The sequence below is a fragment of the Neoarius graeffei genome, chromosome 6, assembly GCF_027579695.1.
Source record: "Neoarius graeffei isolate fNeoGra1 chromosome 6, fNeoGra1.pri, whole genome shotgun sequence".
Classification (NCBI taxonomy): domain Eukaryota; kingdom Metazoa; phylum Chordata; class Actinopteri; order Siluriformes; family Ariidae; genus Neoarius; species Neoarius graeffei.
This window is the reverse complement of record NC_083574.1, coordinates 48,877,236-48,902,929: the sequence shown is the minus strand read 5'-3', so window position 1 is coordinate 48,902,929 and position 25,694 is coordinate 48,877,236. Positions and strand designations below refer to the sequence as shown.

Below are 25,694 nucleotides of genomic sequence, written 5' to 3'. Positions count from 1 at the left end.
GCTAAATTACGGTATATTCCAAATTATTATGATCACTTACCATATTACATAAATCATATGCACCTTTTAGAATTCTTTGGAGATTGGGGACTTCAGAGATATTGGAACACAAACACACAGTTTCAATAATAAATTAATTTATTATAAAGATAAAAACGGATAATGGCAGTTGAAATATATACAGTGAGATGTGTGTGTGTGTGTGTGTGTGTGTGTGTGAGAGAGAGAGAGTGAAAGGCCCTATGGCCTGAGCAGAAAGCTAGCGTGGGATGCTAACTGAGGTGTATTTGTGAGGCCAGGTGAGGCCTGTGACCACGTGTTTGTGTCAGGCCTGGTGACCACGTGTTCGTGTAGGCCTAGATTAACCTCGTGTGGCTAAGCTAAGACAAAGGGATGCTAGCTAAGGAGGGCATGTCACCACGTGGGGTTTGAGAACAAAGGATTTAGCTCTGGTTGCTAGCTAAAGGTGTATTTGTGTGTGGGGGGGAGGACCGCCACGTGTTAGAGACAAAAGATTAGCTCTGTGTAGCTAACTCCACGTGGTGGAGGCCTTGTGATCCCTTGAGACAATACAATTAGCCCTGGAGGCTAATGGAACAAAAGAATTAGCCGTGTCTTTCGCTAAGGTGTTTGTGAGGCCTGGTGAGCTAGCTTTGGTTGCTAATTAGACAAAGAATTAGCCGTATGTGGCTAGCTAAGGCCCAAGGATCCTACCTCGTGGAGTTAAGACAAAAGGTGTTAATAGGGAATTAAGAGAAGCATGCAAAGCCTATCAAACAATTGAGAGATTAAAACAACAAAAAAAATCAATTCAACACGCTGCGTGTCTATAGTGTAACAATTAAACGTGAGTTTAAATTCACACTACTTCAATAAAAGCTAATTCCTAAGACTAGGTTTTGCCCAAATGCCAAGTCTTACTCAATATCTTGCCTCTAGCAAGATTATGAAGAGATGTTCCGAGACTTTGGAGTTTCGGCGTTGTGGAGCACGGGAGTCGCTTCCGTGAGGCGCAGAGAACTTCTTGATCCGACACGTGGTCGCTCGTGATGAAAAGAAAGTCTCCGATTAAACAATGTGCACAGCTTTTGAGTTAAAAAGGATCCAGTCGCTTCTTAACTTTAAAATAACTGCCTGGTTGCAGTGTTGTATGTACTTATAAGGAACAAATGAAAAACCAGTTGTAAACTCAAGCTGAGTTTGAAATCGCGCGATCTTAGAGTCTACCGTGGCCAAAGGTAAACAAAAAAGCGCGAAACTCTGATTCTTGCAAGAAAGAAAAGAAAAGACATCTTTTTGGGTTTGCTCGCGGAGCGAACGATTCCTCTCTGTGTCCGTGTTGAAATCACGGCACCAAAAGAGGAGGAGCTAGGAGTTTCCGGGTGGTTTATGCCTTCCTGGAGGATGTGACGTAGATGATCCCGTCAACGCGGAAGTTGGCTGATGGGAAATGTAGTTTCTTAAAGAGATGGACTGAATGTACCTACAGGTGTGACCCCCTTGTGCAGCAATAACTGCAACTAAACATTTCTGGTAACTGTTGATCAGTCCTGCACACCGGCTTGGAGGAATTTTAGCCCATTCCTCCGTACAGAACAGCTTCAACTCTGGGATGTTGGTGGGTTTCCTCACATGAACTGCTCGCTTCAGGTCCTTCCACAAAATTTCGATTGGATTAAGGTCAGGACTTTGACTTGACCATTCCAAAACATTAACTTTATTCTTCTTTAACCATTCTTTGGTAGAACGACTTGTGTGCTTAGGGTCGTTGTCTTACTGCATGACCCACCTTCTCTTGAGATTCAGTTCATGGACAGATGTCCTGACATTTTCCTTTAGAATTTGCTGGTATAATTCAGAATTCATTGTTCCATCAGTGATGGCAAGCCGTCCTGGCCCAGATGCAGCAAAACAGGCTCAAACCATGATACTACTACTACCACCACCATGTTTCACAGATGGGATAAGGTTCTTATGCTGGAATGCAGTGTTTTCCTTTCTCCAAACATAACGCTTCTCATTTAAACCAAAAAGTTCTATTTTGGTCTCATCCGTCCACAAAACATTTTTCCAATAGGCTTCTGGCTTGTCCACGTGATCTTCAGCAAACTGCAGATGAGCAGCAATGTTCTTTTTGGAGAGCAGTGGCTTTCTCCTTGCAACCCTGACATGCACACCATTGTTGTTCAGTCTTCTCCTGATGGTGGACTCATGAACATTAGCATTAGCCAGTGAGAGAAGCCTTCAGTTGCTTAGAAGTTACCCTGGGGTCCTTTGTGACCTCGCCGACTATTACATGCCTTGCTCTTGGAGTGATCTTTGTTGGTCGACCACTCCTGGGGAGGGTAACAATGGTCTTGAATTTCCTCCATTTGTACACAATCTGTCTGACTGTGGATTGGTGGAGTCCAAACTCTTTAGAGATGGTTTTGTAACCTTTTCCAGCCTGATGAGCATCAACAACGCTTTTTCTGAGGTCCTCAGAAATCTCCTTTGTTCGTGCCAAGATACACTTCCACAAGCATGTGTTGTAAAGATCAGACTTTGATAGATCCCTGTTCTTTAAATAAAACAGGGTGCTCACTCACACCTGATTGTCATCCCATTGATTGAAAACACCTGACTCTAATTTCACCTTCAAATTAACTGCTGATCCTTGAAGTTCACATACTTTTGCCACTCACAGATATGTAATATTGGATCATTTTCATCAATAAATAAATAACCAAGTATAATATTTTTGTCTCATTTGTTTAACTGGGTTCTCTTTATCTACTTTTAAGACTTGTGTGAAAATCTGATCATGTTTTAGGTCATATTTATGCAGAAATGTAGAAAATTCTAAAGGGTTCACAAACTTTCAAGCACCACCGTATCTCCCCTTTGAAACATCGGACTGGGATTATTTTCCTTCGGGTGGTATACTGGAACTGTGTAAAGTTTCATCAAAATCCATCAAACTGTTTAGGAGGAATTGCGCTTACAAGATACATGGACAGACAGACAGGACGGATGGACAGTAAGATTCTTATATACGGTACGCCCCCAAACTTTATGGGGGGGGGGGGGATATAAATATGCTTGCTTGTCAGAAATATCCTAGAGAAATTGTGGTTCTTCACCCTTTAATAAAAAAAAAAAAAAAAAAAAAAAAAAAACCACAGATGAGCCTTAAATGCTCGTTATGACATCTGGTCGACACCACTTGATCATATCTGGTTTGAAATGAGAATAAAAGTGTCTTATTGATGGCAGGGTTGATTTCAGTGGTGATAATGGGAGGAAACTGTAAATAATCTAAAAACGTGCATGTGTTTGTAGAAGTGTGTGCGCGTGTGTGTGTGTGTGTGTGTGTGTGTGTGTGTGTGTGTGTGTGTGTGTGAGAGAGAGGAAGTTTACCAGTTCTGTCTGTAGTTTGTCTTTTTCCTGTCTCTCTCTCTGCAGGTCCTGCTGCAGGCTGGTCACTTTCTGCTCAGCCACCTCCCTTAGGCTCTTCTCCTCATCATAGCGTGACTTGACATCTGGAATAAAACATGTGACACACATCAAAATAATAATTCAATACAGTTCTCATCTCATCATCTCTAGCCACTTTATCCTGTTCTACAGGGTCGCAGGCAAGCTGGAGCCTATCCCAGCTGACTACGGGCGAAAGGCGGGGTACACCCTGGACAAGTCGCCAGGTCATCACAGGGCTGACACATAGACACAGACAACCATTCACACTCACATTCACACCTACGCTCAATTTAGAGTCACCAGTTAACCTAACCTGCATGTCTTTGGACTGTGGGGGAAACCGGAGCACCCGGAGGAAACCCACGCGGACACGGGGAGAACATGCAAACTCCACACAGAAAGGCCCTCGCCGGCCACGCGGCTCGAACCCGGACCTTCTTGCTGTGACGCGACAGCGCTAACCACTACACCACCGTGCCGCCTTCAATACAGTTACCATTTCAAATTATTTCCTTCAAGGAATGAAAAAAAAGGCATACTTTCCCATTCCCTTACCTACAATCTCAGTGGCCAGCTGGGCTGCCTTCTGTTCAAACAGGTCTTTCATCTGCTTGATGTTGAACTTTTCGGTCTCAGCCTCATGGAGTTTCATCTCCAGCTCTGAGACGCAAAACAAGCAAGATGTTTGAACCAGCAATTTCCATTTGAAAGCATCAACAGCAATCTGCACCAAACACGTGAGAGAAACGTCAAGACTGAAGAGTGAGCATACCGGATTCTTCTACGCCAACTGGGCCGTCGTTCTGAGGTCCCTGGGATGGAAAATAAATTACATGATAAATAAAATACAATATTTCCCAAAGTTGTTGTGTACAACAAGTCGTGCTAGACATTTGAAAGCCCTTTAGCACATTTAAAACTAGTATCATCATGGATATTACTGGATTAAAATTTTAAAGAAATTACTTGCTTCAGTTGTCCTTGCACTTTGTCTAGTTCTTTTTTCAGTTCTCCTGAAAACCATCGCTCTTCCTGTTGGAATTACAAAAGAGGACAGAAATTGTTACAAAGAAATGCTCTGAAATAAAACTATAGAGAAAGTAATAGACAGCAAATTGTAAACTTTATATTTTCCCTGAAGTGGATTAGAAAGTAAATACCTTCAGTGACGCTTGTAAATCCTGCACTTCTTGTCGCAAAAGAGCCAAGTCCTCCCTAAAATTAAAACAAACCTTCGAAAAATGACTATATAAAAATACTGAAGGCTCATTTTAACCTTTCCCAGCCTCACCAGTATCTCAATAGTGTTCTGTTATCAGAGGTAAGCGGGAACTTATCGCTATACCCGTCTGCAATTACTTATTAATAAAATTAGCTATAGCGGTGAAACAGTTTTAAACAGAAAGTGAAATCTACAGGTCATGGCTCAGTGTAAAATGCATGTGATGTGAAGATGTGAATATTTTTGCTACTAAAATCATTAGTTATTAGCCTACAGCCTCTGGTATTAGTGTAGCGTAGATACTGCAAGAATTTTTCCCCCCCATTAGGATAAAACAAGCTACACTCCGCTCATTAGGGGTGTTCACACGGCAACTTTTACTCCGGCGTAGCACCGGGGCTGCCCCGGTAGAGTGTTCACACGGTACAAAGTTATACCGGTGTAGCCTAGTCTGGTTAACACCAGACCATATCACAAGTGAAATATGGTCTGGAATCCGCCTATTGAATTTCTCGTAGGGGAGGTGTGGTTTACGATTGTCAACGGCCGTTTATTGGACGTTGCGAATGTCTATCATTTGGCGTATACGTAGCCCATGGCCAATCATGGCAGTTGTACCCGGTGACGTAGTTAGAGCGACGAAGAGGCGAAGAAGAGACGGAAAGAGAAGGCAAAACAAAAATAGGAAAACAATGGCACCGAACGATTACTGCCGTTTGTGCAAGACAAATATGAGCGAAGCTGGTTTGGTTAGTTTGGTTCGTACTGCTCGCCGCCATGTTAAATGTGATCCGTAAACAGTCCCAAATAAACTACAAGCTTCCGTTTGTCGAGTAGTACGCTCCACCGTCTTTCCACCCCTCCCCACTCTCTGATTGGCTCCCTAACTCAGGCGAGCCTTTAGACCATAGTTTCCATGCTGTCTTTTCAGATCGGAACGATTGTGCAAAGCAGCATGGGATTTCCCAGGCTAGGTGTCGCCCCTGAAAGCTGCTTAAACCGGTGCAAATCTAACCCTGCTCGGGAGGTGGTTTAAGAAATTTACTCCGGAGTAAATGCTAGTTTGCGGGGCAGCACCGATATAAAATGGGACGTCTGAACGCTACAGGAGTAGACTCGCTACGCATGAGGAGAGTTGATTACATACGGGCATTGCATAGTTTGCATCCTGGTATTTTGCGCTTCCAAAATGGCGAATATCAACAACAACAGAACTGCGTGTCTTCCAGTGTTGCCAGATTGGGCGGTTTTAAGTGCATTTTGGCGGATTTGAACATATTTTGGGCTGGAAAACGTCAGCAGTATCTGGCAAGACTTGTGTCTTCATCCACGTTGTTTTCCCGGAGCTTGGTGATGCCATGGCAACCGGGAAAAGGAAGTACATTTTCACGCATGCGCATATTTCATTTCCGCATTATTACTATCGTATAGCACGGTCGCAAAAACTGCCGTGTGAATGCAAGTGGGGCTGCACCGGTGCTAACACGCTTCTCTCTAGTAAGCAGGTTTGTGACGTGTGAACACTCCACAAAATTTGCACCGGTGTCAGATATATCGCAACAAAATACATCGGTGCAGCATTGATGCAAATATGTGCCGTGTGAACACCCCTAATATGTACCAGTAGCATGTACACAACTGAATCTTTGAGCAAAGACTGAACCAAACCATGAACAATCAGTATGTTTACATGCACATCCAAATCGAGCTGCTGTCGGTAATCGAGCAAAGGGTCCCAGCAGGGGTGCCAGAGAAATCCAATCCTACATGCACACAAGGGAATCGAGCTATTGTGTGAGGTACATTGTGCACCCGAGCCACAGGTGGCGCTACACGCCCCATCGTGTTGGTACACTTCCGGTTGTCGTCATGAAGAAGAGCTATTCAAGAGTATAAACAAAGTTATCAGTTCCGTGTTCGCAAGAAATTTTACTGGTCTAAATCACTACAAATTGCTCTAATGACAGATTTGATGACATTTCCTGTACATTTTATTTATCTTTTTATTACATCCACCTGCCAAGGGACTACAGGCGGAAATTAGCATGTACTGCTATAACCTGGTACAGACATCTGTCCTTACCACAAGGATAATGTTTAATTTGTGCACTGTCCCTTTTAAAAATAAAATAAACTCTAAGAAGAGTGTTTGTAGTTTGTATGTACGAACAGAAGTGTTCCTAATAAAGTGGGCGGCTAAGGTGAAGTGTCATGCTGACCGAGGCTGTTTTTTTTTTTTTCGACCGAGGCTGTTGTGTTTCCCGCTTGTGGTCTCGTCACTCGTCACTTCCGGAAGGGGCAGTGCTGAAGTAAGCAGCTCGACAGGGTTTACATGCACCAAGTAGCTCGGCAAAAATCGCATAATCTAGGTCGTGTAGCTCGATCACGAGAAATCAAGTTCGGTTCAATTTCAGCCGAGCTAAGGTGTTTCCATGCCATTTAGAACTTCAATTTCAGTCGAGCAACAGCAGAAATTCGATTTTCTCTATGTGCAAGTAAACGCACTGAATGTGGGCATTAAATAAGGGAGTTCAAAACTGCAAAACATTTGGGCTTCAATTTTTCTGATGAAGAATTCATTTCACTCAACACAAATAATGAGAAACAAAGCAGGAGGACTGGAAATAGAGTGAAGTTGAGATCTGACCTCCCGGAGCTGAGATGAGACGGCTGCTCCTGGGACTCATGGTAAACTTCGTAGTGCTTGAAAAGCTCCTCGGCCGAGTTATGAGACTTCATACACTGTGGGCAAATGAAGCCCTGGGCACAAACATAGACAGGTAACTAATCAACACAATGGGGCTTAGCTATATTCTACCTTGTGGGCATGTGAGGCAAATTAAACTTGCAGTAAAAACTTGTCCAAGCCCACACATGCCTTGTTAGTTTTCTTTTTATTAAAAAAGTAAAGGCTGTGCAGTTCCATTGTGACTGAGGGGAAAGCTAATTGCGAGGCCACAAAAAACGAAAACAAATGCTTAAAGGAACAGTCCACCGTACTTCCATAATGAAATATGCTCTTATCTGAATTGAGACGAGCTGCTCCGTACCTCTCCGAGCTTTGCGCGACCTCCCCGTCAGTCAGACGCGCTGTCACTCCTGTTAGCAATGTAGCTAGGCTCAGTATGGCCAATGGTATTTTTTGGGGCTGTAGTTAGATGCGACCAAACTCTTCCGCGTTTTTCCTGTTTACATAGGTTTATATGACCAGTGATATGAAAGAAGTTCAGTTACACAAATTGAAACGTAGCGGTTTTCTATGCTATGGAAAGTCCGCACTATACTGACAGGCGTACTAACACCTTCTGCGCGCTTCGGCAGCGCATTGATATCCGAGCCAGGGTTCTCACCAGGATTTTTTTTTAGCGTAATGGGTTATGGCGAGGGAGCGTAGCGACCGAGCGGGGGGATGGTGCGGAGATTTTGAAAAATCATGCCCAAAATTGGCCATATTTGACGTTCCTGGAGGGGATAAATTGCATTTTTTATGTTGTATATCCTTGATGGAAAATTGTTACATCTTTGGATCTTGGCAATGTGTTACCTACTGTTGTATTTCACTGAACTACAAAGGGTGTTGTCAAAAGATATGTAAACTCAGACACAACCAAAGAGATAATGAATGTTTTATTGTATTAAGAAATTAAGAAATGCCTGAGCACATAAAAATAAAAAAAAAACAAATTGCATTTTCATTCAGGCATAACATACACCCAGCCCCCTTAATAAATAATTAATATATAATCTAAAACTATTAAATTTCTTGTTTAATAGAAAATTTACTATTCTAATTAAAATTATAAAATTTTATAATTCTTGTTTCCACAACGGGTCGATGCCCGATTTTCTCCTGTTTTGGTTCGCCGTCTTCTGTTAACACCACGGGAGTAACTTTGATTGTAACCACTGTTAATTCTCTGATTTAAAGCCACAAGGGCGATCACGTTTGGCACATTGGAGCTGAATCCCATGACTAAAATCATATCATTAACCTCATTCTCACCTGTGAATTTCCAGCCTCTGCTCGTCTTCCTCCATCTCCTCCTCTATCTCCAACAGCGGGCTCTCCCCCACTAGGCCTACCTCCATCCTCTGCCCGTTTATCTGCTACCTCCTTTCCTCTGCCTCCTATGTCCTTTCCTTCATCTCCTCCAACCTCTCTTGTGCCTGTCTCCTTATAGAAATATAACGATGGATGGCATGCAGGCAGATTACCAGTGTGTTAATGTTAGCCACAGTGGGATCCAGTAAATTAGCGCTAATCATCCGATACGTGCGCCCTGTCATATTGCTAAACCTGCTTACAAAGTAGACGTTTTCATTCATCAAAGGGCTTTGGGTTAAGTTTTCAAGCGTGATGGAAAACCTGTAGAAGTGGTGCACTTACATTTCTAACTGTGAAGAAAGAGCGAATGTCTCTTTTTTTGCGAGGGGGTCCGTCATCCATTGTCATTCACCGAAGTCCAGCTCAAGAGAAAGTTATCGCCAGGATCTCTCTCTCTCGGAACTGATTTCCAGGCATGGGTTTCCTAACAAACGTAGGCTGATTTTGACACCTTGAAAACTGCTCAAGTGCGCAGGAAAAAAAAAACTTTTGGCGATGGTGATGAACAACTGAAAACAACCGTTACGCTATATTAAAAATTTAGCGTAGCGGGGGGAAATTACCGTTGCGGTCTGAAATTTTAGCGTAGCGGGCCGCAACCATATAAAGCGCTGGCGAGAACCCTGCGAGCTCCGTAACAATGTGCTGCCAAAGCGTGCAGAAGGTGTTAGTACGCCTGTCATTATAGTGCGGACTTTCCATAGCATAGAAAATCGCTACGTTTCAATTTGTGTAACTGAACTTGTTTCATATCACTGGTCATATAAACCTATGTAAACAGGAAAAACGCGGAAGAGTTTGGTCGCATCTAACTACAGCCCCAAAAAATACTATTGGCCATACTGAGCCTAGCTACATTGCTAACAGGAGTGACAGCGCGTCTGACTGCATCTGACTGACTGGGAGGTCGCGCAAAGCTCGGAGAGGTACGGAGCAGCTCGTCTCAATTCAGATAAGAGCACATTTCATTATGGAAGTACGGTGGACTGTTCCTTTAAAGTGAGGGAAACACGTTGATCTATTAATATCTATCACATGATTAGGTCTGGATATTTAAAGTAAGCTTAAACAATGCGAGTGCCATATACATGAAACTAAAACTCAAATTACCTCTGAAGTCTCATTATTTATGTCAGCAGACGGCTGTTCAGACTCCGGTGTCTGGGAGCCTCCTTTTCCAGGAGTCTGTGTGGGTCATATACGGGGGTGGGGGAGAGAGAGAGAGGGGTCAGTTCAGGTTAGATATCTATGTATAAATGTCCATCTTTGTTCCTCTGTGGTACAGTTGAACTAGGTCAGTAGATAATCAAGACTTGGCTGGGCTGTTACATTCCACACAATTTCACAATTCTCCATGACTGATCGCACTCCAAGTTTCTGCAATACTCTGATAACTTCCATTTAGAAATAAATCATTGCTGTGTGGGGACAACCATTATCCACAGATTAATGTTTGAACGATGCCGGTATTAATGCCAGTTTAAACGAGAAGTATTAAATCAATGCGAGGCCCTTTCTTCCTCATGGCCTGACTCACTAACAGAGGAAAAGAGGAACGGGTCACATGTGATTATGCAGTCACCTGAGGTCAGTGGAACACACACCACCACAATACATTAGAAACTGGTTAAAGATTACCACAACTAAACTTCGACCCGTGCATAAACTCAAACAATACTACACTGTCCCACAGAGCATCACTCAAGGTTAACTACACCGTCCCACATGCTCATCACCGAGGTTACAGGACGCCGCTTTTACATACAAACTATGCAATTGAATGGCAGGTTGTTTTTAGGGGAAAGAAAACATTTTATCTTCTTGTAATAAACTGAAAAGTGATTCAGATCATTCTAAGTATTTTAAACCTCCTACAACTTTTTTTTTAAACGATACTATTTATTAATAAGCTATTATTAAAAAAAAAAGCAACTTATCCCTGATCATTTACAGTGGTGCTTGAAAGTTTGTGAACCCTTTAGAATTTTCTATATTTCTGCATAAATATGACCTAAAACATCATCAGATTTTCACACAAGTCCTAAAAGTAGATAAAGAGAACCCAGTTAAACAAATAAGACAAAAATATTATACTTGGTTATTTATTTATTGAGGAAAATGATCCAATATTACATATCTGTGAGTGGCAAAAGTATGTGAACCTCTAGGATTAGCAGTTAATTTGAAGGTGAAATTAGAGTCAGTTGTTTTCAATCAATGGGATGACAATCAGGTGTGAGTGGGCACCCTGTTTTATTTAAAGAACAGGGATCTATCAAAGTCTGATCTTCACAACACACGTTTGTGGAAGTCTATCATGGCACGAACAAAGGGGATTTCTGAGGACCTCAGAAAAAGCGTTGTTGATGCTCATCAGGCTGGAAAAGGTTACAAAACCATCTCTAAAGAGTTTGGACTCCACCAATCCACAGTCAGACAGATTGTGTACAAATGGAGGAAATTCAAGACCATTGTTACCCTCCCCAGGAGTGGTCGACCAACAAAGATCACTCCAAGAGCAAGGCGTGTAATGGTCGGCGAGGTCACAAAGGACCCCAGGGTAACTTCTAAGCAACTGAAGGCCTCTCTCACATTGGCTAATGTTAATGTTCATGAGTCCACCATCAGGAGAAGACTGAACAACAACGGTGTGCATGGCAGGGTTGCAAGGAGAAAGCCACTGCTCTCCAAAAAGAACACTGCTGCTCGTCTGCAGTTTGCTGAAGATCACGTGGACAAGCCAGAAGGCTATTGGAAAAATGTTTTGTGGACGGATGAGATCAAAATAGAACTTTTTGGTTTAAATGAGAAGCGTTATGTTTGGAGAAAGGAAAACACTGCATTCCAGCATAAGAACCTTATTCCATCTGTGAAACATGGTGGTGGTCGTATCATGGTTTGGGCCTGTCTTGCTGCATCTGGGCCAGGACGGCTTGCCATCATGGATGGAATAATGAATTCTGAATTATACCAGCGAATTCTAAAGGAAAATGTCAGGACATCTGTCCATGAACTGAATCTCAAGAGAAGGTGGGTCATGCAGCAAGACAACGACCCGAAGCACACAAGTCGTTCTACCAAAGAATGGTTAAAGAAGAATAAAGTTAATGTTTTGGAATGGCCAAGTCAAAGTCCTGACCTTAATCCAATTGAAATGTTGTGGAAGGACCTGAAGCGAGCAGCTCATGTGAGGAAACCCACCAACATCCCAGAGTTGAAGCTGTTCTGTACGGAGGAATGGGCTAAAATTCCTCCAAGTCGGTGTGCAGGACTGATCAACAGTTACTGGAAATGTTTAGTTGCAGTTATTGCTGCACAAGGGGGTCACACCAGATACTGAAAGCAAAGGTTCACATACTTTTCCCACTCACAGATATGTAATAGTGGATCATTTTCCTCAATAAATAAATGACCAAGTATAATATTTTCGTCTCATTTGTTTAACTGGGTTCTCTTTATCTACTTTTAGGACTTGTGTGAAAATCTGATGTATTAGGTCATATTTATGCAGAAATATAGAAAATTCCAAACAGTTCACAAACTTTCAAGCACCACTGTAAATGGGCTCAATTAATATATTTTGAACTAAAACAAACAAGAGAAAATCATTAATAATAAAGATTATATTTAAAACGTATCCAGTCCCCTCCAAAAATACTGAAACAACAAGCCCAATTCTTTTGTTTTTGATATCAACTTTAGACATCTGAGCCAAATATGGATGATACCCGATTTGCACTCACACTGAAAATTGTATATTTTCCACTATTATGCTGTAAAGGTGTCATATGTGGGAACGGAGCAAACCGGCAAAGCCGAAATGTTAATCTCTCCTTTAGCAATCTAGTAAGATTTTATCATGATCTTTTGCCACAACTTCAGTCGGAATCAGAACCATCTGATGTACGTGTTATGACGTTGCTGGCAATTAAGTAAATAATGTAGTGATATTGTGACAGAACTCGAGTCACAAGTCCTTAAAATTAGGGCACGAGTCTGACTCGAGTCCGAGTCCTGGACTTGAGTACTACAAGCCTGGCTAAATGCCATTAAATGTAATATGGAAGAACTGGGATCATCCCTAGCTCAAGCAGTAGCTCTAACATCTCTATTCAAAGTTGCGTGAAAACCATCACACACCAACATAATCATGAGGTCTTCTGCAAGGGGATAGACATGTCAGCTTAGAGGGGAACTGAAGTCATTTTTAAACTTGCTTTATTTCTTAATTAACGTTATTCAATTACGTTTTCGGTTTTATTAACCTTATATCGTGACTCGTACTGGCATATTATATTACACTTATCAGCCTTTTCATTTTGTAGCCGTATTGAATGTAGTTCGTTTGGTCCACGGCAGGCGTCGCTTATCCGCGCGATCTTCACGAGACTTGTGTGAGACTTCAAACGTGAAGTGCCAGCACCGCCATTTTGAAAACTGTTTACACAGCGGCCAGATCGCCAGATCATTCCAATTTAGACTCATTTCGAGATTTGCAGCTTCATCAGTGATGGAGCGTCAGTCCTGCGCGCTGTGGCGCGTGCACCTGAAGGCATGACTCGGACTGTGCGCGCGCCGAGTGGACAAGGCGCACCTGAGCTCAATTAAGGAACTGTGTGTTTGCCTATTTAAGGACTGTGCTGATGCATTTGCATCGCGAAGTATTACAATACGCATGTACACATTACCGAGCCTTTCTACCCGTTGTCTTGATTTCCTGTTTCTCGTTCTTGTCCTCGCTTAGCCTTTGATGTTCTGTTTGCGCTTCGCCCGACCCTTTGCTTGTACTCTTGTTTTTGATCTAGCCTGCCGTTTTGGATTGTTTGCCTGTGTGTATATTCTGCACTTTATTAAACCGTATAGTTCTGCACATACATCCGTCTCCCTCGCGTACGTGACATGGAGATTATTCCATACGACTTCCAACCAACGTGGAGTAGAGAAGAGCTGGAAAGACAACAGGGTAAGGACTAGTCCATCGGGCTGGTATTTACGTCATTACTGTTGCACAATTAAAACGTGCCAGATCAGACGGTTGGTGGGTTTTCAAAATAATAAACACATGCTTTTATTTTTTTCGCGGTCCAGTTTCCATCAAATCGTGCGCTCCGATTGGCTCGCTAGCTGTCCGGAATCCTACGATCTGGACCCCGGTTACGGACCTTTGGTGATTCGCTCGTTCACAACAACAAACATAGTAGCAATTTTTGTCAACATTTATTTTCGCATTTCTCAGGAGAATAGCATTAATTTTACAGCATGGATAGCGATAACGACAGTAGGGCTGGGAATTGATCCGGATTTCCTGGATCGATTCGATTTCGATTCATTAGGTCACGATCCGATTCGATCCACGATTCGATTCGATATCGATTCATGTACATATTGCTGTATTGTCACTTTAAAACTTTTAAATAAAAACTGACCCTATTGACAAACAGCTCCATGTCTGTTTGTGCTTGTATCTGTGTATGTGTAAAAGGGACACACAGAGAGACAAGAGTTCAAGTTTGAAAGAAAGCTTATTTATTTTGGAATGAAACATATCCAGGTTTTATTTGAAGTCTAAATCAAAATTATGACATTTGGTGGCCCTCTTTTAGTTAAATAACATACCCAGGTCTGGGTTTCTGACCACAAAAAAAATAGCTCATCAGTCAAGAAATTATGTTTGACTGATAAGTCTCAGAGTGTAACAAACTATGACATTTGGTGGCCCTCTTCTAGTTAAATAACATACCCAGGTCTGGGTTTCTGAACACACACACACAAAAAAAAAAAAGCTCATCAGTCAAGAAATTACTGTCTCGCTTAGATGTTTTCGGCTGGGCAAGACGTAGCGTGGCTCTAACCTCTTTACTAGTAGCCTAAACCCAGCATTTTCGACTACGCTGTAGGGGCGGAAGTCTTTACAAATAAAGATCCCGACTCCCTCTGTAAGGCTCATAGCACGCTTAGACTGTGGGGGAAATTTCACACCAAATGCATTTTCAAGTGCCGTCTGCTTCGCGTCAGGTTTAGCACTAGCTGTCTCGGGGTGGTGCCTGGATAAATGGTTTCTTTAGATTGGTGGTATTGCCCAGATATTTTACTTCTATTTGGCACAACTTGCAAACTGCATTCGTTTTGTCCAGTTCGTCTCTGTCCTCATACCGTTTGAAGCCGAAGTGTTTCCACACATCCGACTTCATCCCCGGCGGTGTTTTTAACCGGGCAGCTTCGTCCATCTTCTTGTTTTCTTTATAAGTTTCGTTTTGCCGGCACCCGCTTTTATAGTGCTCCTTGCGCGTTGGAGAAAATAGTCCCTTGCGCGTTCGAGAAAATAGTGTTATAGGCACCTGGAAGAAATCGATTCACATGTTGTTGGATCGATATCGTGTTTTTTTCGCGTGAATCGATATCGAATCGTGGATCGATTTTTTGACCACAGCTCTAAACGACAGTGTTCACAGCGAAAGCGAGTTTTACTACCCTGAGGAAGAAGAAATAAAAGAAAACATTTCAGGAGAAAGCTAAAAACCTGTAACTGTTGCTAACGCCGAGCAAAAACATGGCTGAATCCTGAATGACTCCTATTTGTATAAATAGGGGACTACATAGGCGGCAGAATGTAGTTTTTTTCCTGTCATGGAAGTGCACTTGTATACCGAGGAGGAAGCCATTTGCATTACAGCCGTGAATGAGGATTCAAAATGCCAGCTTGCCTTGGCTCAGCTCGGTTTTCCCTTTCGGGCACTCTCGTTTTCTGTTAGAATTTGGTAAAGAAAAAAATAAATATATTAGTTACCAGCTATCGTGAAATACCATGACCTCGGCCTTGAAAATACGGACCCCTGGCGACTCGCTCGTTCACAACAACAAACATAGTAGCATTTTTAGTCAACATTTTTTTTTTTATAAGATTATCAAAAATCTTATACATTTTTGCCAGCATTTCTCAGGAGAATAGCATTAATTTTACAGCATGGATAGCGATAACGACAGTGTTCACAGCGAAAGCGAGTTTTACTACCCTGAGGAAGAAGAAATAAAAGAAAACATTTCAGGAGAAAGCTAAAAACCTCTAACTTGCTAACGCCGAGCAAAAACATGGCTGAATCCTGAATGACTCAATTTTGTATAAATAGGGGACTACATAGCTAGGCGGCAAAACGTGGCTTTTTTTTTCCTGCCATGGAAGTGCACTTGTATACTGAGGAGAAAGCCATTTGCATTACAGTCGTGAATGAGGATTCAAAATGGCGGCTTGGCTCAGCTTTCCCTTTCGGGCGCTCTCGTTTTCTGTTAGAATTTGCTAAAGAAAAAAAAAAAATTATTTACCAGCTTAAGGTCGGTCCATATGGTGAAATATCGTGACCTCGGCCCAGAGGGCCTTGGTCAGTACTTTCAAGACATCGGTCACGGTATTTCACGATACGGACCGACCTTAAGCTGGTAAATAAAAAATGTATTCTTGTGATAAATACGTTATACTGAGCGCATTTCCCACACAACCCTCACTAAGGTTTCGGACAGCGCTACAAAATGGTGTCCACATTACACTACCGTTCAAAAGTTTGGGGTCACCCAGACAATTTTGTGTTTTCCATGAAAAGTCACACTTTTATTTACCACCATAAGTTGTAAAATGAATAGAAAATATAGTCAAGACATTTTTCTGGCCATTTTGAGCATTTAATCGACCCCACAAATGTGATGCTCCAGAAACTCAATCTGCTCAAAGGAAGGTCAGTTTTATAGCTTCTCTAAAGAGCTCAACTGTTTTCAGCTGTGCTAACATGATTGTACAAGGGTTTTCTAATCATCCATTAGCCTTCTGAGGCAATGAGCAAACACATTGTACCATTAGAACACTGGAGTGAGAGTTGCTGGAAATGGGCCTCTATACACCTATGGAGATATTGCACCAAAAACCAGACATTTGCAGCTAGAATAGTCATTTAGCACATTAGCAATGTATAGAGTGGATTTCTGATTAGTTTAAAGTGATCTTCATTGAAAAGAAGAGTGCTTTTCTTTCAAAAATAAGGACATTTCAAAGTGACCCCAAACTTTTGAATGGTAGTGTATATATAGACCACTTGCATGTGACGTCACAGCCGATCCAGATTGTAAACAGACGCCATCTTGTCGGTCAAACGCCATATTTCCGCCTTCTACTTCTACCTTTTCTTCTGGAAAACCCTACTATATACAATTCTACTACAACGTCAACTCCGCTGAAAATCAATAAACCATAAGACAAGTGGAATCCTGTGTCCGAGTCCTTCCCTTTCAAGTGTGGGAAACCCATGATGCTCACATACACTTGACAGTAGGCTGCCACGGGACCCTTTCAGGCATGCAAAATGGATTGCTGCTATCAGGTATACCATATATACAGTAATAGTGATAGACTACTGATACTTGATCTAACTGATAATATAAAATATTCAACCATAATAGTGGATATGGCGGCGCATGATGGGGATGCTGCGGCTACAAGCTCTCCCTACCTGCGCACGTTTATGTTTTTTGTGTGTATTTTTGCGTGTTGTTCGTCTGTACCGGACTTCAATATCCACTACAACCGTATGGACTTACTGGACATTGGTTTCCAGCAGAAAATGACGGTTTGTAGCGATTTCCATTGCATGCACAACATTCCGGACGAGATAGCGAGACCAGCGGGGTCTCCGTGGATTGTTATCGGGTCTGGCAGGCGAAGGAGGCGGCGTCGGGAGAGGAAGCAAAAGTGAGGCTGCAGAGCCGGCCTGTTGACTAAGCTCAGAAAACAGCCACTCAAATCTCCACTGCCAAGCCTCTACCTCTCCAACGCCAGATCCATGGTAAACAAGACGGACGGTTTGGAATTACAGCTGGAATTACCTTATTCTATTCTATAATCGGCTGGTCAGTGCTATACTAGATACTACTGATATATCTAGTATCAGTACTAGTACTCAATACTTAAGTGACTTACCCGTCCAATGAGGATTGTTATTTTCTTGTTTACAAGATGCCACATCTGAGGGCGGCTGACAAATCCTGAATTTCTGTAAAAGATAACTGTCCAGAGATTTATAAGCACGCAGTGCTTCACCACTGAACAGCGAGGGAAAGTTGATGAGGTAATTATACACGTCTGGGTATTCCACCTCTGGCAGTTCAACATCCACTGACACGGTCGTGAAAACTCCGTCCGGTAAGCCATAAGGGTCACTAATCTGTAGGTCATTTATTTTAGACATATATCTAGTTATCTGTTCATTAGAAAAATGAGCCGTGTAGTCCGTCGGTTATATTCAGCTGTGTTGTTGACCGACAAGATGGCGGCTGTTTACATTCCAGCCAGGATTCGGTCACATGACTGCAAGAGGTCTTATGGACCCTTTTCACGTGACGTCACGACAAACGCAGCCGCCATTTTGGACGTGTACTACCAGTAGTTTACCACAGCCAGCATTGAGGAACGGCAGCAAAGAAAGTGTTTATTTTCAGCAAGACTTCCATCATGCCACTATATTGTTGTGCACCTGGATGTAGTAACCATCAACACACAAGGCAAGGGTTATCATTTTATCGGATCCCGACGGAGAAGATGGATAGCGGCCATAAACAGATTGGCAGCCCTCGGCATACCAGCGCTTGTGCAGTGACCACTTTGTTGGAGGTAAGACGAATAAAATTAGCCAGAAAAGGCATTACATTGCTGTTAACATTCTGTAGCGGCGAGTGTGTAACCAAATAGGCTAAAATAACCCATTGTAACCTCTTTGTTCTTCTGTAGTAGCAATTAGTTAGCGTTGTGTTCCTTTGCTGTTGGTAGACTGTAGGACAGATCAGAGGCAGTGTCCTACAAACAGCGCTTAATTTGAGGGGAGCAAGCCGGAGCGCGCTCCGGAACCTCGGGCGTTGGCTCCGGCAGCTATTTACACTGGATCCGGTGATCCGACACCTCTTTTGACTATGTAACAAAAAAAAAAAAACCAAATAATTAAATAAAAAAATGCAAGTTTATTTAGTGTTAATGTCTGATTTTGATATCTGTCTTGTTGGTGATTTCTCTCATGAAACGACATCCACAAAATATCTGCAGATGAACTTCATTTGCAGTGTTATTACAAAACATGCCCAGCAGCGCAGCGCAGCGCCCCGCCCCCTTTTTTTCCGCACCGGAGCCGCTCATCCTCTGCGCTCCGGGACCTCCCACTTTACAAATTAAGCACTGCCTACAAATAAGTGTTCAAAACAAGAGGAACATGTATTTGTCTCTTAAATCCAGGCCGTCCCCTGTAATTTGTAACACTGGGTTGGAGAAAGTAATGGCAAATAGCGAGTGCACAAGCCATAGAAGGTAAACTGTACACAGCGCCAGGGCAGTGTGATGGTATGTCTACTTTTAGATTGTGTTAGCTTATCAATGAACACACTCGTCACTCGACGAGTTTCACGTCTTTACGACGGATACTTAAATGTGTGTTAGGTATTATTGTTGCAGTCTAAGCAGTCATTGTAGCAGCTAGATGAGCGAGAACCGAAAGGGTCTGTGCCATAAACCGTTATTTCTGTACGGCGTTGCTAATGTGTCGTTACTGTTGTTATTTCTCCCTCTGCTCGCCCTGTAAATGCCCTACGTCGCTGGATAGCGAAGGTGTTTTCTGCATCTCGCGCCTTTTTCTTGTATGTTCTCCGTTTGTCGCCTTCCTCGCATTCAAACCAATTCGAGCCGAAGTCCGCTACATGTCCAAAATGGTGGTCGCGTTTACGTAGGTCACGTGACTGAAAAGGGTCTATAGACCCCTTCGCAGTAAACGTCATTCATACGTATTAGGAAATTGCGCGCGCATTCTGGACTCAAAGACTCAGCGATGCCTAGTTGTTGTGTTGTCGGGTGTCAGAATCGTAGCAGTGATGGGGTTAAAATGTTCAGAATTCCAGCAGGATCTCACCCATTCCAAAAAAAATCGCCGACGTCTATGGCTACAAGCCATCAAACGTGTAGACTGGGATGAAAGCACCATCAAAAATGCGCGGGTTTGCAGCGCCCACTTCATCTTTAGGTAAGATCAGGCTATTTATTAAATCTTTCTTTTTTATTCTTTCTAGTCTGTGTTTATTGATGTAGCAAAATACTTTGGTAGCGTTTGTCTGATTAGCTGGGTCATAGTTACACAATGTAATGAATATTGTTAGCATGTTAACTTAGCTTTGCATGCAGTTTTGTTTGTAGGAGAGGTCTCGCTTGACTCAAGCAGTCCAGATTTTGTGCCATCATTATTTGTGTATGCCGAAAATCACAATTTTAAAGCAAGGATGGAAAGGTAAAATTGTGTGCCCTCACTCTAAATGCCAACTTACGTTGACTGCTCTAACCTAGCTCCCGCCCCGTTCAGTTTCATTTCTGCTCTCTGCCTCTCGCTTTTTACGCAGCTCTGATTTCTCTTAGCTGCACTCTTTACACTATCATTCCTTTCATGCCATTACCTCCTGCACATTGCTGTTTAGTGTTGGTATTTGCTGTTGTAGCTAAAGCCACATTGCCATCACATCACTGGCATAATTTGATTAAAACAAAATGAATATGAATGTCCCATTGTTAATCAAGTTGTACATGCCCGCACATAATCATATGCGTCTAAAGACTTGTAGGCACGAAGTTTTTCGTGGGTGTACACTGAAGTCTTGTCAGTAAGGTACGAGTATAGACCCCTTCGCATGTTTGTAAACAAACCGACCGTTGCCAGGATGCGCGCGCAGCCTGGACCCAGAAACAATGGCGCTGCCCATAGACCGGCATTATGAGCTGTCAGATTATGCCAAACAATTGTCGTTACAAGATCGAGAATGCTACATAAATAAGTTAACTCTAACAAGTGGACATCGCCTACCGGATCCGTATTTAATTAAAGAGTGGACGGACGATGTTAGTAAGTTCCCTGGTATACAATGGCCAGATATATACTTGTACCTTATTGACAAGACTTCAGTGTACACCCACCAAAAACTTCGTGCCTACAAGTCTTTAGACGCATATGATTATGTGCGGGCATGTACAACTTGATTAACAATGGGACATTCATCTTCATTTTGTTTTAATCAAATTATGCCAGTGATGTGATGGCAATGTGGCTTTAGCTACAACAGCAAATACCAACACTAAACAGCAATGTGCAGGAGGTAATGGCATGAAAGGAATGATAGTGTAAAGAGTGCAGCTAAGAGAAATCAGAGCTGCGTAAAAAGCGAGAGGCAGAGAGCAGAAATGAAACTGAACGGGGCGGGAGCTAGGTTAGAGCAGTCAACGTAAGTTGGCATTTAGAGTGAGGGCACACAATTTTACCTTTCCATCCTTGCTTTAAAATTGTGATTTTCGACATACACAAATAATGATGGCACAAAATCTGGACTGCTTGAGTCAAGCGAGACCTCTCCTACAAACAAAACTGCATGCAAAGCTAAGTTAACATGCTAACAATATTCATTACATTGTGTAACTATGACCCAGCTAATCAGACAAACGTTACCAAAGTATTTTGCTACATCAATAAACACAGACTAGAAAGAATAAAAAAGAAAGATTTAATAAATAGCCTGATCTTACCTGTGATGAAGTGGGCGCTGCATTTTTGATGGTGCTTTCATCCCAGTCTACACGTTTGATGGCTTGTAGTCACAGACGTCGGCGATTTTTTTGGAATGGGTGAGATCCTGCTGGAATTCTGAACATTTTAACCCCATCACTGCTACGATTCTGACACCCGACAACACAACAACTAGGCATTTCTGAGTCTTTTTTGGGTCCAGGCTGCGCGCGCAATTTCCGCTTACGTATGAATGACGTTTACTGCGAAGGGGTCTATATATCTGCCCATTGTACAGTATAGAGATCTTGCAGTCACGTGACCGGAAAGTACACAGCCGCCATCTTGTCGGTAAAAAACAGCTGAATATTGCTGCACTCGTGTACAGAATGGATCAATTTCAACCGACGGACTACACGGCTCATTTTTCTAATGAACAGATAACTAGATATATGTCTAAAATAAACGACCTACAGATTAGTGACCCTTATGGCTTACCGGACGGAGTTTTCACGACCGTGTCAGTGGATGTTGAACTGCCAGCGGAATACCCAGACGTGTATAATTACCTCATCAACTTTCCCTCGCTGTTCAGTGGTGAAGCACTGCATGCTTATAAATCTCTGGACAGTTATCTTTACAGAAATTGTCAGCGACTCAGATGTGGCATCTTGTAAACAAGAAAATAATCCTCATTGGATGGGTAAGTCACTTAAGTATTGAGTATAGAGCACTGACCAGCCGATTATAGAATAGAATAAGGTAATTCCAGCTGTAATTCCATCTTGTTTACCATGGATCTGGCGTTGGAGAGATAGAGGCTTAGCACTGGAGATTTGAGTGGCTGTTTTCTGAGCTTAGTCAACAGGCCGGCTCTGCCTGCAGCCTCGCTTTTGCTTCCTCTCCCGACGCCGCCTCCTTCGCTTTGCTTCCGATAACAATCCACGGAGACCCCGCTGGTCTCGCTATCTCGTCCGGAATGTTGTGCATGCGATGGAAATCGCTACAAACCGTCATTTTCTGCTGGAAACCAATGTCCAGTAAGTCCATACGGTTGTAGTGGATATTGAAGTCCGGTACAGACGAACAACACGCAAAAATACACACAAAAAACATTAAAAACGTGCACAGGTAGGGAGAGCTTGTAGCCGCAGCCGTTGTAGTAGAATTGTATATAGTAGGGTTTTCCAGAAGAAAAGGTAGAAGCAGAAGTAGAACTAGAAGGCGGAAATATGGCGTTTGACCGACAAGATGGCGTCTGTCACAATCTGGATCGGCTGTGACGTCACATGCAAGTGCTCCATACCAGGGAACTTATGGCCCTTTTCCACTACCCTTTTTCAGCTCACTTCAGCCCGACACGGCTCGCGTTTTGACTATCTCAGAACAGCACGACTCAGCTCGCTCCAGCCCTGCTTAGCACCCAAAACTCGCACGGTTTTGGAGTGGGGCTGAAGCGAGCCAAACCGAGCTGAGTGAGGCTGGGGGCGTGAGCAGACACTCCCCTGTGCACTGATTGGTGAGGAGGAGTGTCCTCACATGCCCACACACGCCCCGCGAGTACGCTGGGATCTGTAAACACCGTAAACCCGGAAGAAGAAGAATTACGAGAATTTCTGAAGCCTTATGCGCCTCGCCTCATCTATACGCTCTTGCCAGTATCTGTTGGCGTTGTCGGTGACAACAAGCCACAGCACCAAGACCAGCAACACTAACGACTCCATGTCCTCCATGTTTATTGTTTACTCTCCGGGTCGTGAGACTACCGCTTAAAAGCTCACTGATGTCACTGTTTGCGCCGCCTAACGACATCACGTGACGTCCACCCACTTTCGCTAACTCCACCCAATGTGTCCACCCACTTCCAGCCAGCACGGTTCAGCGCGGTTGTAGTCGAAATGCAACTCCAACAGCCCCACTCAGCCGCGTTTGTAGTGGAAAAGCGGCAATACTAACATCGTCCGTCCACTCTTTAATTAAATACGGATCCGGTAGGTGATGTCCACTTGTTAGAGTTAACTTAAGGGGTGTTCACACGGCAACTTTTACTCCGGTGTAGCACCGGGGCTGCCCCGGTAGAGCGTTCACACGGTACAAAGTTATAGCGGTGTAGCCCCTGAAAGCTGCTTAAACCGGTGCAAATCTAACCCTGCTCGGGAGGTGGTTTAAGAAATTTACTCCGGAGTAAATGCTAGTTTGCGGGGCAGCACCGATATAAAATGGGACGTCTGAACGCTACAGGGGTCGACTCGCTACGCGTGAGGAGAGTTGATTACATAAGGGTATTGCATAATTTGCATCCTGGTATTTTGCGCTTCCAAAATGGCGAATATCAACAACAACAGAACTGCGTGTCTTCCAGTGTTGCCAGATTTGGCAGTTTTAAGTGCATTTTGGCGGATTTGAACATATTTTGGGCTGGAAAACGTCAGCAAAATCTGGCAACACTGGTGTCTTCATCCACGTTGTTTTCCCGGCGCTTGGTGATGCCATGACAACCGGGAAAAAGAAGTACATTTTCACGCATGCGCATATTTCATTTCCGCATTATTACTATCGGAAATGATAGTAATAATGATAGGAAATGATAGTAATAAAAGGAAATATCAAAACTTTATTATTATCAAAGGAAATGATAGTAATAAAGTTTTTGCTACTATAACACGGTCGCAGAAACTGCCGTGTGACCGCAAGCGGGGCTGCACCGGTGCTAACACGCTTCTCTCTAGTAAGCAGGGTTGTGACGTGTGAACGCTGCGCAAAATTTACACTGGTGTAAGATATATCGCAACAAAATACATCGGTAGAGCATCGATGCAAATATGTGCCGTGTGAACACCCTATTATTTATGTAGCATTCTCGATCTTGTAACGACAATTGTTTGGCATAATCTGACAGCTCGTAATGCCGGTCTATGGGCAGCGCCATCGTTTCTGGGTCCAGGCTGCGCGCGCATCCTGGCAACGGTCGGTGAAACAGGGCTTGATTACGTCAGCATTCGAAAGAGGACGCACGCGTCTTCTGACACTTTGGTTTCGGAAGTCTCGCACAGGTCTCGGCGAATCTCGTTTACGGCCATCGCTTCGACATCCAGGCTCATCTATATTACACAGCACATTTCAAACACTCACCACTTGCTATAGCAGTGACAAAATGGCTATCAAAAATGCATTCCGATATTTAATAAAATGAGAAATAGAATTTTGATAATAAAAATCTGCCTTCAGTTCCGCTTTAATTCATCACTTCACCAGCACAGAAGAGACTCATTCAGAACTGCGGCTGTCGCCATCACCAGGTCACGTGATCTCCAGAACATATTTTCCGAGAAGTACTGAGTGTTATTTAAACCGGTACCAGTTGTGGTGTAAAACGAGCCCAAAACACACACACAGTCTAACACAAAGTGAACTTATTCACAGGACCAATTCACAACCTATAATAACAACAATAAAGTCATTTTTACCACAAATCACAACCGAAGAATTGTAAACGGTTAGCTCTGCTAAGCTCGCGCGACCTCTTGCTAACCTCAGGTAGCTCATTAGCCAATAGGCTAGTCAATTACTGTGCTAACTTTGCTAAGCTAATTATCGAGCTACGATGACAAACAAGCACCGCTGTCTAATTAATTATTGTTCCAAGGTCCACATTTATAACTCTAATTACACATAACTATCCTCTATAATTCATGGCTGATAAACAGCAGGCCTGATAATATCCCAGTGCAGGCCTGCCGGACTCAAGCAGCGAGCTAACCAGTTAGCTTACCATAACGGAACAGCTCTCACTGTTAGTTTCTCTTACCATTTGTAAAATTCGTCTGAACATTGTGTGTTGTTCTTCTTCTTTGCCTTTAGCTAAAGAAAACCAGATGTGAGACCTGTCCCAGATGTAAGCAGTGTATGTGTTTGATGTTGACACCTGCACAGAGAGCAGCGTCCAACCAGTACATCACATAAGGCAGAGCTTCCAGGGTTGCCAGATTGTGCCCAACGAAAATCCTCTCTTCGAACCAGTTCTGTGAGGTTCAATATGAGTTGGAATGTGTGAGAGTCCACGTGAAGCTGTTTATACACACACACACACATTTTATATATATTTGGGGCGGCACAGTGGTGTAGTGGTTAGCGCTGTCGCCTCACAGCAAGAAGGTCCTGGGTTCGAGCCCCGTGGCCGGCGAGGACCTTTCTGTGCGGAGTTTGCATGTTCTCCCCGTGTCCGCGTGGGTTTCCTCCGGGTGCTCCGGTTTCCCCCACAGTCCAAAGACATGCAGGTTAGGTTAACTGGTGACTCTAAATTGAGCGTAGGTGTGAATGTGAGTGTGAATGGTTGTCTGTGTCT

At 43.1% G+C, this 25,694-nt stretch overlaps 1 protein-coding gene across 2 annotated transcripts in view; it reads right to left on the bottom strand.

The window, feature by feature from the left end:
* eea1 (early endosome antigen 1) overlaps positions 1-25,313 on the bottom strand; it is a 68,883-nt gene extending 43,570 nt beyond the window's left edge. The window contains exons 1-9 of one of the 2 annotated variants that reach the window (XM_060923763.1): positions 25,158-25,313; positions 9,897-9,971; positions 8,685-8,855; positions 7,329-7,441; positions 4,620-4,674; positions 4,426-4,491; positions 4,232-4,271; positions 4,015-4,119; positions 3,400-3,521 (exon numbers count right to left, since the gene is read on the bottom strand). In XM_060923763.1, coding sequence (XP_060779746.1) covers positions 3,400-3,521; positions 4,015-4,119; positions 4,232-4,271; positions 4,426-4,491; positions 4,620-4,674; positions 7,329-7,441; positions 8,685-8,855; positions 9,897-9,971; positions 25,158-25,181 — 771 coding nt within the window. In that variant the 5' untranslated portion in view covers positions 25,182-25,313. The remainder of the gene's footprint in view (positions 1-3,399; positions 3,522-4,014; positions 4,120-4,231; positions 4,272-4,425; positions 4,492-4,619; positions 4,675-7,328; positions 7,442-8,684; positions 8,856-9,896; positions 9,972-25,157) is intronic. The other variant, XM_060923764.1, reaches the window with a different exon arrangement.
* Between the last annotated feature and the right edge of the window lie 381 nt (positions 25,314-25,694).